At 27.7% G+C, this 19,131-nt stretch overlaps 1 protein-coding gene across 1 annotated transcript in view; it reads left to right on the top strand.

Moving 5' to 3' along the window:
- Nucleotides 1–19,131, top strand: part of LOC103576100 (voltage-dependent calcium channel type A subunit alpha-1) — a 165,049-nt gene that overhangs the window by 77,547 nt on the left and 68,371 nt on the right. Inside the window, exons 3-6 of the mRNA XM_053740947.1 lie at nucleotides 2,761–3,152; nucleotides 12,524–12,627; nucleotides 12,907–13,062; nucleotides 16,989–17,209. Coding sequence (XP_053596922.1) covers nucleotides 2,761–3,152; nucleotides 12,524–12,627; nucleotides 12,907–13,062; nucleotides 16,989–17,209 — 873 coding nt within the window. The remainder of the gene's footprint in view (nucleotides 1–2,760; nucleotides 3,153–12,523; nucleotides 12,628–12,906; nucleotides 13,063–16,988; nucleotides 17,210–19,131) is intronic.

Raw genomic sequence — 19,131 nt, 5'->3', positions numbered from 1 at the left:
AAAAAAAGTTTACTAGTTTAAAAGTTAAAAATCTCTGTTATCCAACAAAGCTAAAAAGTTTTCCACGAGCTTTATAGAGGAAGATAAAAGAAAACATTATACTTATAGAGTGAGGATAAAGTCCATCGAATGAGTTAACTGAAAAGCCAATGCGGAAATTTAACATCCGCGAATTAATCCGCAAAAAAAATTGCTAGTTTACATAACTTTGATGATCGTAACCACTAAATAAATTATAATTTCCAGTAATAATATATTGCAACCTGTATTCGATTATTTTTAAACGCAACTTCAAAACTTTGTGGAAATTAAAAGTTAAATAAAATTATTTTAAATAAATTTATGTTAACGCATTTGAATATTTAATTAATTCAAAGTTTAGTTGGAATAAAATACGTCAAAAAGTTAATCATAGAAAAGAAGCTTATAATTTTGAATATATATATGCGACAATTTTAGATATTTATTATAATTTTAGAACAATATCGAATTTAATGTCCCGGCAATTCTTTAAATCTATAGTTCCTTTAATTTCTCACTTTAGCAAAATGCTCTTGTCTCATAGTGAAAGCTTTTACTGAATGCGATCGCGTTCTAAGGTAACTTGAGCCAACTACCAGGTCATTATTGCACTAAATCTATTGTCGCTTTTACCCAAAGTTTGTTGTGTATCATGTAAACTTTACCGTGCAAATATGTATTCTATAATAGTAGTATTAGTAATAATAATACCGCACATTCAAATATAAATTTATAATTATTTAATTACATAACCGCGTTCAAAACTTGTTACTTCAATTTCATTTTATTTAAGGCTCAATATAATAGTATATTGTACACCTAGTGCGGTAAGTTGGTGATTGCCCACGAGAGCGAAGTTAAGCGCACGAACCAAGTCTACATGCGACTAGAAGTAAATTTGCGTGCGAAAAGTTTACTTGTGAAAAACGTTCTAATCATTATCGATAATTGGAATTAAAAATTTAGCATAATAAACACAATTATTTAATTTTCTGAGTGTAGATCAAATTGATCGGATTACATTGAAAAAAAAGTGTTTTTCCTCCCGGAATCCAAAATATCATCGATCCAGCATTCCTATAGTAAGTAAACGTACACAGTTAGAAATTTTGTGTATTTTTATTGAAAAATTATTTGGTTAAATTTTTTGTGTTGATTTTTAACACAGAAAACTGTTGATTCAACACAACCTGTTTGTGTTATTTTACTTTAACAGATTTTTTTATGTTAAATGATTAGAAAACATAGAATGTTACACATTTCTTGTGTCATTCGAAAATTGACACAAAATTTGTGTTGTTTGACTAAACGTTCCTGCGCAATTCTTTATTACTATAACCCAGCAAAGTATTGTAGCAGTGTTGTTTGCAGGGAAATTTCGATTATAACTTATTTACAATTAAATATATACATTTTACAATAAAATTTGGATAACTTTCATATCTTTTTGAACCGGTCCAATTGTTCTCTGAATTAGCATAAGTTCTACTAAGGGTAGATCAGTATACTTGAGTTGGTTAGGTTATGTGCTTATGTTTATTAGCTGATTTTAACACAAAAAATCTGTTAAATTCACACAAATGTTCTGTTAAATGTACACAAATTTTCTGTCAAAAGAACAGATTTTATGTGTTCAATTTTATTTAACATAAAATTTGTGTTGAAGATCAACACAAACGCAATGTGTTGAATTAACACAAAAATTTGTGTAGACCGTTTGCAACACACGATTTGTGTTGAATTTAACACAAAATTTCTAACTGTGTATTCTTACTACAAGAAGCCTGATATAATTCCCACAGCAGTACCGAGTTTTCTTGTGGGACTAAAACTTTTTACAATTTTACTATAGCAAATGCAGTGGTGTCTCCAGCCCTTACATACTTATCCTATAGCAATTTTTGTTTACCGCACTTTTACCTCATGTTATCATGAGATAGAAATAAGAGTGCAAGTGATAACAAATATTAAAATAATGCGTGCAATATTCCTTTTTATAATTATAAAATTATTAATTAGTATTTATGCGTTTTTCGTCTCAATTGTTGACAGTACGTCTGTTATAACAAAAAATTCTCCTATTTACATACATTCATGCATGTCAATAAAGTAGTGTTAAGTTTATTTTATTTTGATTGTGTTATGCCTATAGCAATACCGAGTTTTGCTACAGTCAGAATACGTATGGTTCTGTGAAATAAATTTTGGTATTCTTACCACAAGAATACCAGTATTGCTACCAGAACAAAACATTTACCGAGAGGAAAAAAAATTTTTTTCACTGTACGCGGTCCTGAGTAGATTTATGTAGATCTCCGAAATGGAAGCAATTAAATCAACGTAAATCTACAATAACTTCTGAACGAATTAATGAATTTGAATTGGACAAGCAACCGAATTAGTTTATCAAGTGTTAAAAATTTCAGGACTAAACTAATTTGAAGTGAATTTTTTTTCAGTTTGTAGTATAGGGCTGGATAGCTCAACTTGTAGGGCACTCGGCTCAATACCAACATGGTTTGGATTCGAATCCCAGTTCGGGCTATCTATATTTTTCTCAATTTATCTATAAATTGTTTTATTGAGAAGGTTAATTTTAAGTTTAGGTTTCACTATATTTAAAAACACTAATGATAAATATAATCCCATATATAAAAATAGCTAGTATTCTATCTCTTAATTACTTTAAGTTTTTACAAGTGATAATAGTAATGATTAATGTGCAATTGACGGTTCTAGTCACCTGGTCTGGAGGTCATGCCGGCAGGCCGGGATCAAGGAGGAGGGGCGGGTGCCGGCGGGGGCACAAAAGGACCCTCGTCGTTGTTTATCCTGTCGGAGGACAACTGTATACGTAAGCACACCCGTTTTATAATCGAGTGGCCGCCCTTCGAGTACGCCGTCCTACTAACCATCATCGCCAACTGCGTGGTGCTCGCCCTCGAGGAACATCTGCCGAAGCACGACAAGACCATCCTAGCCCAAAAGCTCGAGTCAACGGAGATATATTTTCTCGGAATTTTCTGTGTCGAGGCAAGTCTTAAGATCCTGGCGCTTGGTTTCGTTTTACATCGTGGGTCTTATCTTCGCAACATCTGGAACATCATGGATTTTTTTGTCGTCGTCACTGGGTGAGTCAATCTCTTTTTACTTTTTTTACAACCGGAGAAAAATTATTTCATTTTCACTCATTTATAGACTGAATAGTAAATCATTTTAATCCTTATCAATATTCAGTGATGAGAAAATTTGCTAAAAGTTTTAATTAAAAAATTTTTTTTAATTAAATATAAAAAAAAAATCACTTTTTGCCCCACAATAACATGTGCAATCTTCTGCGTTACAAATGCTATATAACAAATATTTATATCCTTTATATCACTCAGAAAACTATAAGGGCGTAAAATTTTTTTCTTTTTTTTTTTTTTTTCTAAAAGTATAAAGAATTTACATTAATAAAAGAATAATTTTTTACTGTACTGGAGAAAAATAATACAAATCAGTGATAAATTTTTTTTACGCTCTCATACACGGAGAAAAAAATGGAGTAATTTTTACTAAATTTGAAAAAAAAATTACAACCCAAGAAGTAATCTTGAAACGTTAAAAAAAAAAAAAAATAAAAATTTGTGCAAAACTCAAAGTAAAAATTACAAAACATTATTTAGAATAATAATTTCTGTTGAGTATAAAAATGATTACATTCAAAATAAAATTTACTGGTGACAAATAAAAATTGTAATGTATCAATAATTCTGACTATTGTTCTTAGTAAATATTAATTAACACGCTGTGTGAAAGATGTATTTTGGCGGGTAATTTTTACAATTTCAAATAGCAATTTTATCTCCCGGGAGCAATTTGTCTTACCGACATTCTAAAATGTGTAGTAACCTACGTAGAATTACATTGGAGATGTAATATTTATCAACTACGAAACAAAAATTGCGACTAATGTACTAACTTTTAATAATTCTGAAAACAATTTATACTTTTTGTAATATTGAACTATTTTTATATAAATAAGTAAATATGTATTTTTTCCAAGCGAAAATTTAACGAAGCTGCATTGCAATTATGATGATAAGTGAAAATTACAATCTAGATAGTAATAATTGAAATAACAAAATAATTTTCTACAAATCATTGTAATTTTTTTTATGAATTGTAAATTTTTATTTGAGATAGCAAATTTTTCATTGTGATTGTAATTATTATTTAATTTCGACCTGCATTTTTCTCCGTGTAGTTTCCAGAAAAAGTTTCATAATTGTAATCAATCGGTTTAAAGTCACTTAACAAAAAATAATTTTTTATGCCTTTATACCTTTTACTATAGCATTTGTAACATAATTTATTAATTTTTTAAATCTATAAAATAATTTTTCTCTGTTTCTCTAACAAAAAAAAAAATTTACTCCATACAGTATAAGGAGTATAAGGAAGTGGTATAAGTAAATAAATCCGTCCATTCCAAAACCTTGAAACCCTACTAAATATTAAACAGAAAAAATAATTTAACAACCAAAGGGAAATAAAAAATTGTAAACATACCGTCTATATATTTAAAATTTTTTCTAAAAATTCATGAAATGTTTACAGTTAAAAATGATTCGTTTATCTAAAATAACCTCTTATCCCTCTTGTCATAAAAAAAGTACTAAAAAATGAAGGGACGACTAAAATAAGTAGCAGTAAGATTTCCCAAAACCGTTCAATCAAAATGTCCCTTATTATCCAAAGAGGGTTCCTGTCTTTCCTTCTTCTCCTCGTTGATTATAAAAAAACAAAATAAAAATAAAAACAAATAAATATATGATACGGTTATTACGTGAGGGAATAGAATTTTAGAATGATGCTTGGATTAGGTCGATGACCGTGTTCGCTGAAACAAATGTGGACGTCGACCTGCGTATGCTACGTTCCTTCAGGGTTCTTAGACCACTAAAGCTGGTATCAAAAATTCCAAGTGAGTCGAGCTATAAAATAAACACTAAATTCTTATAAAAACACTTACTTTTGAGCTTAACTCTGTTGATAATAATTATGTTACTTAATATAACAATATAATAAAATAAATTTAAGTGTTTAAGTGTGTTAAATAACAAAAATAGGTTCTTAAATAATAAATAGTTATTTATTAATTTAATCGTCACACTGTAAAAAATCAGGAGCAAACCCGGATTTTATTTCAATCCGGTAAATAGGGATTTTTTTATGGGTGGAGTGATTTCGGAGTGACGCGAATTTTATTTCAATGAGCATTCACTCCGGTCCGGAGATCTAATACTTAAATATGTTTTTATTTACTGGAAACGGCTGTTAATTAGAAACATAATTATTTAAATAACTAATTTATTCAGATACTAATAATTAAACTGATAATATCATGTTTTTAACTTATAAAATGTTTTATTAATTCAGTAAATTATAATTTTATATATATAATACATAGTGAAAATATTAACCTTCGGAGTACACTTTCGAACAGACCTTCGGAGTATACAGGGGGTCAAATTGAGCCCACTTCACTTTTGAAGAGTTATATTTCAAAAACTATGCATTTCATTGAATGCAGGTTATGACGTTTTTTGTAGGTAAAACAATGCTCTTTCGAATACAATTATCATTATTTCGAATTAAGTAATTTTTAACGGCGAAACGATTAATTAAAACCAAACCTAACTTGAGAAATATTTTAGGATATAAAAAATTCTGGGGTCAAAATGACCCTCAGCGTACTCCGAGGGTATAATTATTGGATAGCTGTAGTGAGATAGTTTTTATGGGGAAATTTGATATTTCAGTACAATATGAAATGTTATCTCATAGGATAGTTAATGTAAGTCATATGACAGTTTGTGACTCAGTGGAATTATATTTGTTCAAGTTTTAGTATCAGCTGCTTATAATTTTTTAAAATCATTTCGCGTGAATACACAGATAGAAATATTGTGTATTTGTGTTAAAAAATTATTTGGTTAAACTATTCGTTTTGATTTTGTGTTCAATTATTCAACATAAAATTTTTGTTAAAGATCAACACAAACGCAATGTATAGTAGGATTAGCGAGACTTTGCGTTTCGTATAATTTCAGTTTTTTACCCCTACCATCTAAATTTAATACCTAAGATATGCGCAAGTATTAAATATAGATGGTGGGGGCAAAAAACCGAAAGTGTCCGAAACGCAGTCTCGCTAATCAAACTATATTGAATTTAACGCAAAATATCTAACTGTGTATATGGAAAAGGTTTGCTCAATATAAATGTCAAAATATCAGAGACCTAAGGTCACTATGTATTAGTATTATTTTTTATGATTAATATTTTCTGAAATTCCTCTTCGGAGTGAAATTCACCTCAAGAGAATTAAATAAATAAAAAGTCATCCACTCCACGTTTACTCCGGATTCACTCTGCGTTCACTCCGCAAATTTTTTACAGTGCAATAGATGAGCTACTTTATTATTATTTTTGTTTAAAATAACTTTTAATATTTGTTGTACAAACTAGTTAAAACTAACAGTCTTATGTATCTTTAGTTTTGTTTGCTTTAGTAATAAATAAATTTTATATAAATTACCAACCGGGTAAACTTTGTTTCATTCACTTTTTTTTTATTTTTTTTCAGTAATAATGGCACAAGTGTGTCCATTTTTAATTAGTTTAAATAAACATAGTTTAAATTATAAAATTAAAATGAACATAGGAATAATAATAATAAAATTGATAATAATAGTTAGCTAAGCTGCTAATAAATATAAATATATATGTAGATTTTATAATACTATTTTGGTTAAAACATAGACGACTCAGTAGTCGTATAATTATGTGTGTCTATCTTGTAATTTTCTTATTAGTACTCTCAGCTAGTTAGATCACTGCTATTGACTTTTTTTTTAAATAATGGGATAACGATTTAGGTTGTATAAAATTACCATATTCTTCTTCATTGATCCTCGACTAATTTTATCAAAAATTGCCAAATTTTACTTATTTGAAAATTGAAATCTATATATAGTTTGATACCTAAAGGTCACATCTTTCAATTTAGGACTTCCATAGGGGTTGTAGTTTGAATATTTAAACTTTACGCGGGAAAAATTAATATTTAAATGTAACATCTATTTTAAAACAGGTCTAATTTTTTGACCCGGGTTATTTGTGCGAATTGCAATCATAGAAATTTTTTTTTATCGGTTTGGAAAAAAACTTTCGTCCATATGGGTAGGGGGTCATTTTCATAAGAATGGTAACGGACGTCATGTAAAAATTTTTCACAAGTATAAGGACAATTTTTTAATTTTCGTATAAAAGTTTGAAGAAATTAAAAAAAAAACTTGTTTGAAATTTTTATTTTATCAATTATCTGAAATATTTATAAAGAAATTGAAAAGGATTAAAATACAGATACTTATTATTTTATAGCATAACCTCATTTTGATGTATAAATAAAACAAAAAATTAATTTAGAGTAACAATAAAAATCAATAATATATGGAACAAACCATTAAAAATGGATTAAGTAGAAGCACAAAACATAAAAAAAAATTTCGAGTTCAAATAGTCAGAGGTAAAAAAAATGTTGGTCATCTTTAGTCGATATTTATAAATTATTGTTTGTCACGCATCAATTTCCCACGCAAAAAAATATAGTATAAGTAAAACTTACCATTACCGAAATTATAAGTACTGTCTGAATTATTTTTATCTACTATTTATTTTATTACTCGAACCAATCAATAATTTATATATTTACATTTAGCAAAAAAAAAATAATCAATAGTCGACTAATATCCCATAGCAACTGTATACACGGAAAGAAAATTACGGTAACAATTACAGTATATTTTAGAAATAGTTCCCACATCGTATGGTGGTAGGTTTTTTTGGGTATCGATTATAAAAATGGCAGCCATATAAATTATGGTAACCATTCTTATCTATATGGGTTCCATTCCTATATGATAATAGAATAGTTCATATAAAAGTATGATAGTAATTCTTATGCCATTATGATAATCATTCCTATACTATTATGGTAACTGTTACCATACTGTTTTAGTAGCGTTACTACATGAAACGGTAATGTTTCTCATAATATATGAAAATCATTATTATAATATTATGGTAACGATTACTATCACATCTAGAAGTTCTTCATGGTATGACCACCATTACCATAATACTATGTTAAGAGTTACCATACTATCATAGTAATTTTTACCATACTATTATGCTAACCACTTCTACCTACATGGTTTTCAGTCCTACATGATATCAAAATAGTTCCTATCAAATTCTAGTGTCCGTTTGCATACTACTATGCAAAAGTTTATCATATATAACGGTGCATGGAAAAAAATAACTAGGTGGGTTACCATGAAAAATCATGTTGGTGTAACATGATTTTTCATGTTGCACCAACATTACATCCATGTTGCCCCACATAACATTCATGTTGCACCAACATGAAACGATCATGTAATGTTACTACAACATGAAAACTCATGTTGCTGTAAAATGAATATCATGTTACCACAACATGATTTTTTATGGTGACCCACCTAGTTATTTTTATTCATGTGATAATTTCCATAATGTATGGAGATCATTATTATATAATAATGGTAACCATCACCATAATTTTCTGGTAATAACTACCATAATATTATTGTAATGGTTACCATACTATCATAGTAATCGTTACTATATTATTATGTTGACTTATTATAACAACCATCACCATAATTTTTTAATAATAACTGCCATAATATTATTTTAACAGTTACTATACCATTATGATAAACATTACCCTAGTAGTATAGTAACGATTACCATAATAGTATGGGAATATTTTACATATATTATGGCAACATTTACCATGAAATATGGGGTTTTTCCCACACGGATCTAAAAATAGTTCCAATATGGATACAATATTTATTCCGATGTGACTATGGGAACTGTTCCCATAATTATGGTAATCATTACCATAATTCAATTATCATACGATACGGAAACTTTTATCATAACTACAGAAATTTTTCCCATAGTTCAACTTTTCCCAGAAATTATTAGCATATTCCCATAATTCCAAGTAATTATTACCATAACGTTCTGGATTGTTATTTCATTAACGTACTAGAAACAGTTACCATAATTTCCTTTCCGTGTACACTTCAGATAATTCAAATAAGTGTTGAAAAATATTATTGTGCAGCGATTGATTTTCAGCGACACTATTTTTTTTTTTTTCTAAATATACTATATCTATTTATATTAAGAAGAAATAATAACTTGACATGAAAGCAGCGCTGACGTATTAGAGCACAAGAAATACGGTGAGACAACACGCAGCTCTACTCGGTATATTGGCCTGTAAGGTGTCTCTACCTATCTTTAGCGAGGACTATCTTTAGCCAGCAATACTGAATAATAGATTCAATCTGGCTATACAATGATAAAACATGCTCTAGAGCTGCACCAATGTATACTTTGTCGCTCTCTCGCTCCATATGTTCGTATATATATATATAGAAATATGCATATGCATATATATGCTACAATGGGTATGTAGGACCTGTTTATATCAAACCTTTTCATCGTCCCTTCAACCTTAGCTCATAATAAAACTATTGTAGTATATAAATTAAAAATTATCTATATCTAATCGCCAATTGATTTTTCAATAAACTACATTCTCGATTAATGAAGTCTTCGTTTCCTATAGCATTTTTATTATTCATTGACGTAAACATTATTTTAGACTTCTTAATTATTTTATAGACTCAACTAGAATAGCCCAGTCTGGCGGGAAAAAAAATATCGTACATTTTTTTTTTTTCGAAAAATATTATTACTCAATAAAATAATTTTATCGTCAGAACTATATATTTTAGTTATATTGTTTATGAAAGTTTTTTTTTAGAAAATTTAATTTGAAATAAAAAAATTGAAATAAGACGAGAGACTCAGTACCGATCAGGGAACTAGTATCCGATTACTCATGTATTTGTATATCTATATTTAGTCAAATTTTACTAAATATAGATATACAAATACATGGAGTGATCGGGTACCTCGTATGAAAAAACAATATATGGTTAAAATATATAAAATCATGTATGCTTGCAACAAAAAAATATATGATATATTATATTGTATATTATAAAAAATCACATAGAGATTTTCACCGATTTAATATAAAGTTATATACATTAAATATATGTAGTCCATATATGTAACTTATATGTTTTTTATATTAAGCCATATATACATTTATCTTATAAAATATTGTATTGATATATTTCCTTTTATATTCAAAAAATATAAAATTTTTATATGAAATGAGATGCATGGTAGCATATAATTTATATTATATATTTTCATCGTTATATTTAAGCATATATTTTATTTGGTGTATGTGTATGTATATGAGTATATTATATATTCACTTCAAATGAACTAATTTCGAGAATTTTATCTGCAATTTAAAGAGTATATTAAAATTTAGATCTCATTCAATTGGAGTGGGTCATACGAATAAAAAACTTTTTTTTTTTCCATACACAATATAAATATATGATTTCATATATGATCAGAATATATTTTTCGTATATGATAGAAATATATATTTTTATGTATGATAAAAATATAGTTTTTGTATATGACAAAAGTATATATTTTCATATATGATGAAAATATATTTTTTGTATACGATTGACATATATATTTTATATATGCTAAACATATATGGACTCGTATATGATGCATATTATATTTTTTAATATAAAAAAAAATATCAGAAAATATAGTTAAATTCGCTACATATATTTTCTGATACTTATCATCTATTTTTACATATATTTTGGCCATATATGTTATTTTCATACGGGGTATACGGAAAAAAATAGGTGCACCAACAGGATTTTCATGCTATAGCAACAGGACACACATCCTGTGAGAGCAACAGGACAAAATCCTGTTGCAACAACAGGATTTTCCCTGCGGAATAAATAAATTAAGGAATGAGTTTTATGTACCAATTTTTTTTGTCAGTACAGTGAAATTTCAAAATTTGAAAAGGAAAAAATGCAATTAAGAAAAAAAATTCTAATTTTAAAATTGAAATTTTTTTTCAAAATTTGAATTTGTTTTCAAAATTGGACTTTTCTTTCAAAATTGAAATTTTTTTCCAAACTGAATTTTTTTTCAAATTTCAAAATTTTATTATATTGACAAAAAAAATTGATATATGAAACTTATTCCTTATCATATTGTTTCACAGGAAAAATCCTGTTGCAGCACCTATTTTTTTCCGTTGACTAGTTTCCTGATTGGGTACAACACAGTTGAAAAATTTGTGTTAAATTTAACACAAATCACATGTCTCAAACGTTCCACTTAATTTTTTGTGTTAGTTTAACACATTATACTTGTCTCAAATAATACAAATTTAATACTTGTTGTGATCAGATAACACATATGCATTCAACTTTAGTTAAATTTACACTTCACGGTGTCAAATAATTGACACAAAATATTCAACTATTGAATTTTTATACACAAGAACACAAAATTTTCAACTGTGTAGGTCTTTTTCCTTATACTTTTATCATATTTAAATCAAGATTATGATTAATCTAAAAAAGTGATGATATAATTGTACTGAACTAGTATTTTCTAGGAAACAAAATTTTTTTTAAAAAAGATATTGAAAATATTTTGCGTAATATCAGTGATCGACATGTTCGATGCAAAATAACTATGACAGCCGTAAATAAAAATAGGGGGTGTGCGAATAATTTGAACTTTTGAATCTTTCGTATAAAATCGAATATTAATATTCGATTTAAAACTAAAGTAAAATAATTCGTTATTTGTAAATTATTATAAAAAATTTTATAATATACATACACGTGTAAGATTTAATACACTGTCAAAAATCGGAAGTGATTTCGGAGTGATGTGGATTTTATTTAAATCTGCATCTACTCCAACCTGGAGTTTTAATATTAAAATAAATTCTTTTTTGAAAAAAAACTTCAGTTCTTTAAATAAATGAAATTTACTCTGAAATTTTTTACAGTAAATTCAAATTTTCAGTAATTCGTTATTCAAAAATTATAATCAACTATTAATATTCGATTTGAACCCTATTCGTACACTCCCAATAATTTTTTTTTTTCATACCGATACTTAGTACTATTAATAACAAAATAAAATAAAAATAATCGAATTTACGAAATGATTAATTGGACCACAGACAAATGATAGTTATATTTGACAAATATTATTGTATTATTGATGATGAAATAACTTCCTTAATCCTTATCCTCTCACTAAATAAACTAGATTAATTAATAAGTTTAGTATACATAGTAACATATAGTAACGCTAGAGATAATAGATGTAGTTTAAGTAATTAATTAGTGAAATTAGTGTAATAGAGTAGTAGGTAGTAAAGTACGATGGGGTGTGTGTATGTTTGGGGCAGGTTCATCACGGTGTTCCCGCAAGGTGTGAGTATGGAGATGGATCTGCGTACGTTGCGTGCAATACGTGTGTTGCGACCGCTCAAACTAGTCTCCGGCATCCCAAGTGAGTAGTGTTGCCAATTTAAAATAGCCAACTGTCCTAATGTGTAAAGTAGAATCACCTTTTTTGTTATTTACTATATAAAAATTACATTTGTTTTTAAAATATACAGAATAATAATAACACACATGAACTGTTATGTGCAAAATAGCTTATTTCTTTTACACTCTTTAGTTTATGGTTAATTAAAATAACTGTATTTTTTTTTTTTTTTTTTTTTTTTTTTTTTATTGTAAACCATTTGTTAGCTGATTTATTCCCATGGGTAATTGTTTTTCACAGGTCTCCAGGTGGTGCTCAAGTCTATCATCAAAGCTATGGCACCGTTGCTACAGATTGGTTTGCTGGTACTTTTCGCTATCGTGATATTTGCCATTATCGGGCTCGAGTTTTATTCGGGTACTTTACACAAAACATGCTACAGTATAGAAGATCCTAGTAAGTATAATTATTAATTTATTTTCAATTAAATTTACATTCAAATAATTATAATATTTGAATCCACTTCGCGTTCGAGGTCTGCAATTTAAAAAATTATTGAGGCATCAAATTTTAATATAATTTATATACTGATTTTTTCAAATTAACATTCTGACTAAACTATCAAGTTAAGGTAAAAAAAGCTTTATAAACTTTTTTTGTAAAAAATTAAATTTCCTATAAATTACATCGATACATTTTTACTATATTTTTAATAGTTTAGCCATAACTTGTATTTAAATCTATATATTAAATTCTATGATTTGTCCATTGATATCTTTCATTATTTTTTATTTTATTATGCTTCCTTTCATATATACTAAGGTAGCGCAAAAAAACCAACTAATTTTTTTTTTTCGATCTCGCATGAAAATTTGTTGGTTTACGATGTTTTAAGAAGCTTCTCCGAAAATCAGCTCAATAAAAAATTTTCAAGAGGTCGCTCACGAATTTTGAAAATATCAAAAATGATCGAAATTCGAATTTTTAATTTCTAAATTTTTTCTTTCTCGTGGCAGCAATAGTTCATACTTATGAATTGATGACTATGATGAAAATTTTAGCCCAAAATTTAAATATTTAAACGGCGCTCAAGAATTTTGAATATTAACTGATAATTCATAACTAATAGTTTGAATTAATTTATGTATTTTATTATGACTCAATTATTGTCATTTCAGTAAAATATAACTTTTGCATAACCAAAAATATACAGGACAGTCTTAAACAATAAAATTTGGTAAGTTTTGAATAAGCGAAAAAACCTAAAAATTGAATTAATAAATAAAAAAGTATGTAAATAACTTATTATTTATATTTCTCAGGTTATATTTTCATTCATTGTGATGTCAATTGATGATGGAAAAGTCGAGAAGCTTTATTACAGTACAACCTGGTTATAAGTTACTGTTAAGGGATGTAGGAGAAAAATTTCTTGGAAATGGCTCTCCCCTACTCTTATCATTTACTCGGTGACGGCTCAGTTATCTGCATATATATACGTCGTGTTCGTGTTTGTGTCCGCAGTCCTTTTATAAGTTAGTTGACGTTTGTCATTTATCTACGCACATACTTTATTAACTTATAAAAGGACTGCAGAAGGAATCTCTTCACAACAACCGAAAAACTGCGTTAGTGGAACTAGAGTGGGGGTAGTATTTCGAGACGAGCGAAAACAAATAGAGGGGAAGAAATTTATAACCGAATAACTTATAACGAGGTTGTACTGTATTAATATTCAAAGGTCGCTCGAAAACGTTCAAAAGACAGCACTCGGAAACATTCAAAATTCTTGAGCGAGGTTTAAAAATTTTAATTTTGGACTTAAATTTTCAACGTACTCATGATTTCACAAATATAAACTATTGCTGCCACGAGAAAGAAAAAAATTTGAAATAAAAAAGTCGAATTTCGATAATTTTTGATATTCTCAAAATTCGTGAGCGACCTTTTAAAAATTTTTTGTCGAGCTCATTTTTGGAGAGACTTCTTAAAACATCATAAGCCAACAAATTTTCATAAGAGACTCGAAAAAATAAAAAATAGTCGTTTTTTTTCGCGCCACCCCATTATATACAGATCAATCGATGCTTCAACTGAAAATGAATTTACTTAAAACTATAAAAGGTCCACTTTATAATGGTTATTTTTAAAAATACCATTTTATTACACTGATGAAATTACTGTATAAATCGCAAATACAATTTAGTATCAATAAAAAATTATTAAGTGACTGGCACTTTGCTAGACAAAAAATTTAAATCTATTTTATGCTTTAAATTAAATTATTTGACCACTTAAAAAATTAAAAAAAATAAACTTATTTTGTAAATATATTTTAATAAAAATTGGAATATACTCTGATAGAAGGATTTTATTATTACTAGGACACACATAAATATGAAATTCATTTTATCAATTATCCGATAAAAAAAATATTTCGTAAAGATTGACGATTTAATTTTACCGTAATAAATATTGACTAATGACAAAAAAAGTTTTCATAATGATGGATTTCAAAATGTGAGACAATGATCAAATTTTCATAAACTATTTTTGAGCTATCGGAAATACAAGAAAAGAAACAACTGTTGCTAGCGTGCAAAAAATATCGAAGTAACTTATTCAGTTACCTTGTCACACAATTTTTCATCATATTTTTGTAAGTGGTCTTTATTACCTGCCGTCTGTAAGCACTTATTGACGTACTTTTCGAGTATTTCTTATAAAAACTAATTTATATATCTAGTACGATTCCGTCTATGATCTCACACTCGATATGTAAGCTATTATTTTGACTCTTATATGAATTTTTTCGAGTCTGTTTTTGAAGTGTTCTATTCTAAAATGAAATAAGACAAGACCACTCTGATTTTTTTTCGAACGTTTTTTGAATCAATTGCAAAGCGTTTTTTAAAAATTTTGTTTCTTAATAAAACATTAATAAGAAGCCAATTCTTAACTTTTTTTGAACTTTTTTTGACTCTGTATAGAATGTTTGTTTTGGTATTTTTGTCTACTTATAAAACATTAAAAAAATAGTTTCCAGTAAATTATCGTTTCTTTTTTTGTATTTTCTGATCAAAGCTCAACTTAAAATTTGTTTATACACGGAGGGAAATTTATAGTAACGATTGCAATATATATATATTGGGAATGGTTCCCATAATACATGGTAACCGGTTTTTTTAAAATGTTGATTATAGGAACGGCACCCATATATATTATTGTTGTCATTACTATTATACTATGGTAATGGTTACCATATATATAGTAACCATTACCATATATATTATGGTAACCATTATCATATATATGGTAACCATTACCATATGCATGGTAACCATGGCCATATGTGTGGTAACCATTGTCACATGTTTGGTAACCATTGTTACATGTATGGTCATCATTGCCATATATGTGGTGGTCATTACCCTATATATGGTAACCATTGCCATATGCGTGGTCGCCATTGCCATATATGTGGTAACTATTGCTACATATATTATAACCATTACCGTAATGTTATGGGAACGATTACCATAGTATAGTGGGAACGATTACCATAATATTATGGTAATCATTACCATAATTCTTTCACACGCGATATGGGAACCGTTACCATAATGATGAGACTTGTTCCCATACGTATGGAAACTTTTCCCAGAAAGTATAGGCCTATATCCCATAATTCCAAGTAATCGTTACCATAACGGTATGGGATGATATTTCATAAACGTACTAGGAACGGTTACCATAAATTTCTCTCCGTGTAGAATATTCCTGCACTGTAAAAAGAACGTTGTTAAAATGAAATAACACTGGTGTAGGGGGTGTAATTTGATGGTGTTAAAATACAGGTGTAAGATCGGTGTAAAACAAAATCCACGTATATTTATTAGAAAAAAAAAATGTTTTACATATTAAAAAAATATAAAAAATTATTTAATGAATATTATCTGGAGGAAATTTTAATTTTCCTAAGTTCTTATTTAAATAATTTCAATCTCCAATAATTGAATTAATTAATAAAAACACTATGTTAACTGTAGTGATCGCGAAAAAGCTAAAATATTTAGAAAGTAAAATATTCTCAATACCAAAAAATATTTTAACACCCCTTTTTGGTATTGAAATTTAACACCGAAAATTTTAACACCTACACCCCCTGGACTGACCCTAGTTTTTTTTACAGTGTTATTATCTAAAGTTCCACAAAGTGAATCCTTTTGGAATCATTTTTTAACAAATATATATTATATCGGAAACAAACCCTTCTATTGGTGTGAATAATTTGATAATAATAATAATAATAATAATAATAATAATAATAATAATAATAATAATAATAATAATAATAATAATAACAATGAAATTATTTATAGGTAAAATAGTAAAGGAAGGTGATCTAGCAAGTCCGTGTAATACAGATTATAAGCCAGACGCACCTGCGGGTGCACACGTATGCGATCCGGATGTGTCAGTGTGCAGAGAAAATTGGGAGGGACCAAACGAGGGTATCACAAGCTTCGATAACATCGGCTTCGCCATGCTCACCGTCTTCCAGTGTATCACTATGGAGGGCTGGACTGCCATATTGTACTGGGTAACGATAAGAGATATGTTCCTCAGTGTTAATCACTTTTAATCCCCTCATGTGTTATTTTCAACTATAACTATTAATTATAATAATAATTATAATTAATAATAAGATAATAATGAGTTTCAATAAATTGTAACTCATTTTATCTGAATGCTTTTTCAAAATTTATTGTGTGATAAGTGTTTTTTTTTTCTTTTTGTCTACTTTTTCTCTAAATGTTTTCTAAATTCTATAAATGTTCACAATATACTATACTGACCAACTGCTATTTTATAATTTTTATATAATTTATATATTATATAAAAATTAAAGCTTTATTTGTGGAAATCTGTGTTATTATAAATGTCATAACAAATTGGCTTGAAATGAAATCTATGCTCGAAAAATATCTGTCTCACTCACCTAAATTTTATAAATATATTTTTGTCTATAAATGTAATTACCCATAAATTAATAATACGACAGACTCGGATCAAAAAGTATTTTTATTTTTATTGGTACCTGGGGATACTAACACTGATGTATATATTGACATTGCTCAGTATGACACTGTCAGTTTCAACCCTCATTTTCAAAAAAAAATCTATATATATGTGTGTATTTATTGGTATTGACTTATCATGACAACTTGACAACTGGTCAAATTCAATCAAAGAACATGGATGTTTTTTTTACATTCGATTTTATATAAATATCACTTATAAAACTATATAAAAAATTTTTTATACATTTCTTTATCTGAAGTATTCATATTTATGTACAGATTTAAGTTTCGATTAAAACTTTTAATTTTTTTACAAAATTCAGATCAATAATGAGCATAATGTCAGAAAATTATAAAATTTGTATACTAATTAAGAGGATTGAAATACAATTACCATTAAAATTTGAAGTCGATTGACCATCTCCAATTTGAGATATTTATTATCAAAGTTCAGGTCATTAACATTACGAACAATGAAGAGTCACATACTGACGTCACATGTGTCTAGAAGCTAAGAAATGACGGCAACAGCGTAAAATTACACAACCGCGGGAAATTTGAATAAATAATAAGCTTGTAGCACCAGTATCATTATGACTGTGTTTAACCTCTGAAACGTCTAGCGTGTAAACTTCTTTTTTCTGTTTTTTTCCCTTTTTTGATAGTTTTGAACGTTTATTATAAACAGCCTCGGATACTAATTTACCTTTTCAATATTTTCTCTTTTGCACGACTCATGATGCGAAGCATCAGAGAGTACTTTACGATCAAAAAATTTTTTTCGCCTCACTTCGACAACTATTTCTATTATTATACTTTTGTTAATTCATGGAATTAAGATATGTTGCACACCATTTTGAAGATAATTTAATGGAGATTAATTCCATACTTTTCAAAAATTTATTTAGTTCAATAAAAACCGACAAAACATCAAAATAGTTTAAAAAAATTTCCTGTCCGTCAAGTATGAAACCGGTAGACACGATAACTTGTGAAAAAATTCAGTAATTGAAACAAATTTTTTTTTTTTTTAAATTCTTTGAAAGATTTGTAGATCCCCTATTGAAAATGGCTAGGTAACTTAGTGTCGTTTAATTACAATTAATAAAAGAATAGAAAGGCTGTATAACTGTACATATATATATATATATATATATATATATATATATATATATATATATCTATGTACAATTAACATGAATGGTGATATATCTATACATTATACGTACATTTATTCCACCAGGGGCGCTTGCACATTACCGTCCTAGTACAGCTGTTTTTTTTGTGTTATTGCTAATTGGTAAGCCTGAATTTTTTCAATTCAATTCTTTTTTTTTTTATTTGTTTTTACTTACATATAATTTTTTTGTTATTAACCGATATATTTTGAGAAAATTCTTTTATAATTATAAAAAATGACTAATATAATTAAAAAAAAAAA

The sequence above is a fragment of the Microplitis demolitor genome, chromosome 7, assembly GCF_026212275.2.
Source record: "Microplitis demolitor isolate Queensland-Clemson2020A chromosome 7, iyMicDemo2.1a, whole genome shotgun sequence".
NCBI classification, from domain to species: Eukaryota; Metazoa; Arthropoda; class Insecta; order Hymenoptera; family Braconidae; genus Microplitis; species Microplitis demolitor.
This window is presented reverse-complemented; position numbering and strand designations above follow the sequence as displayed.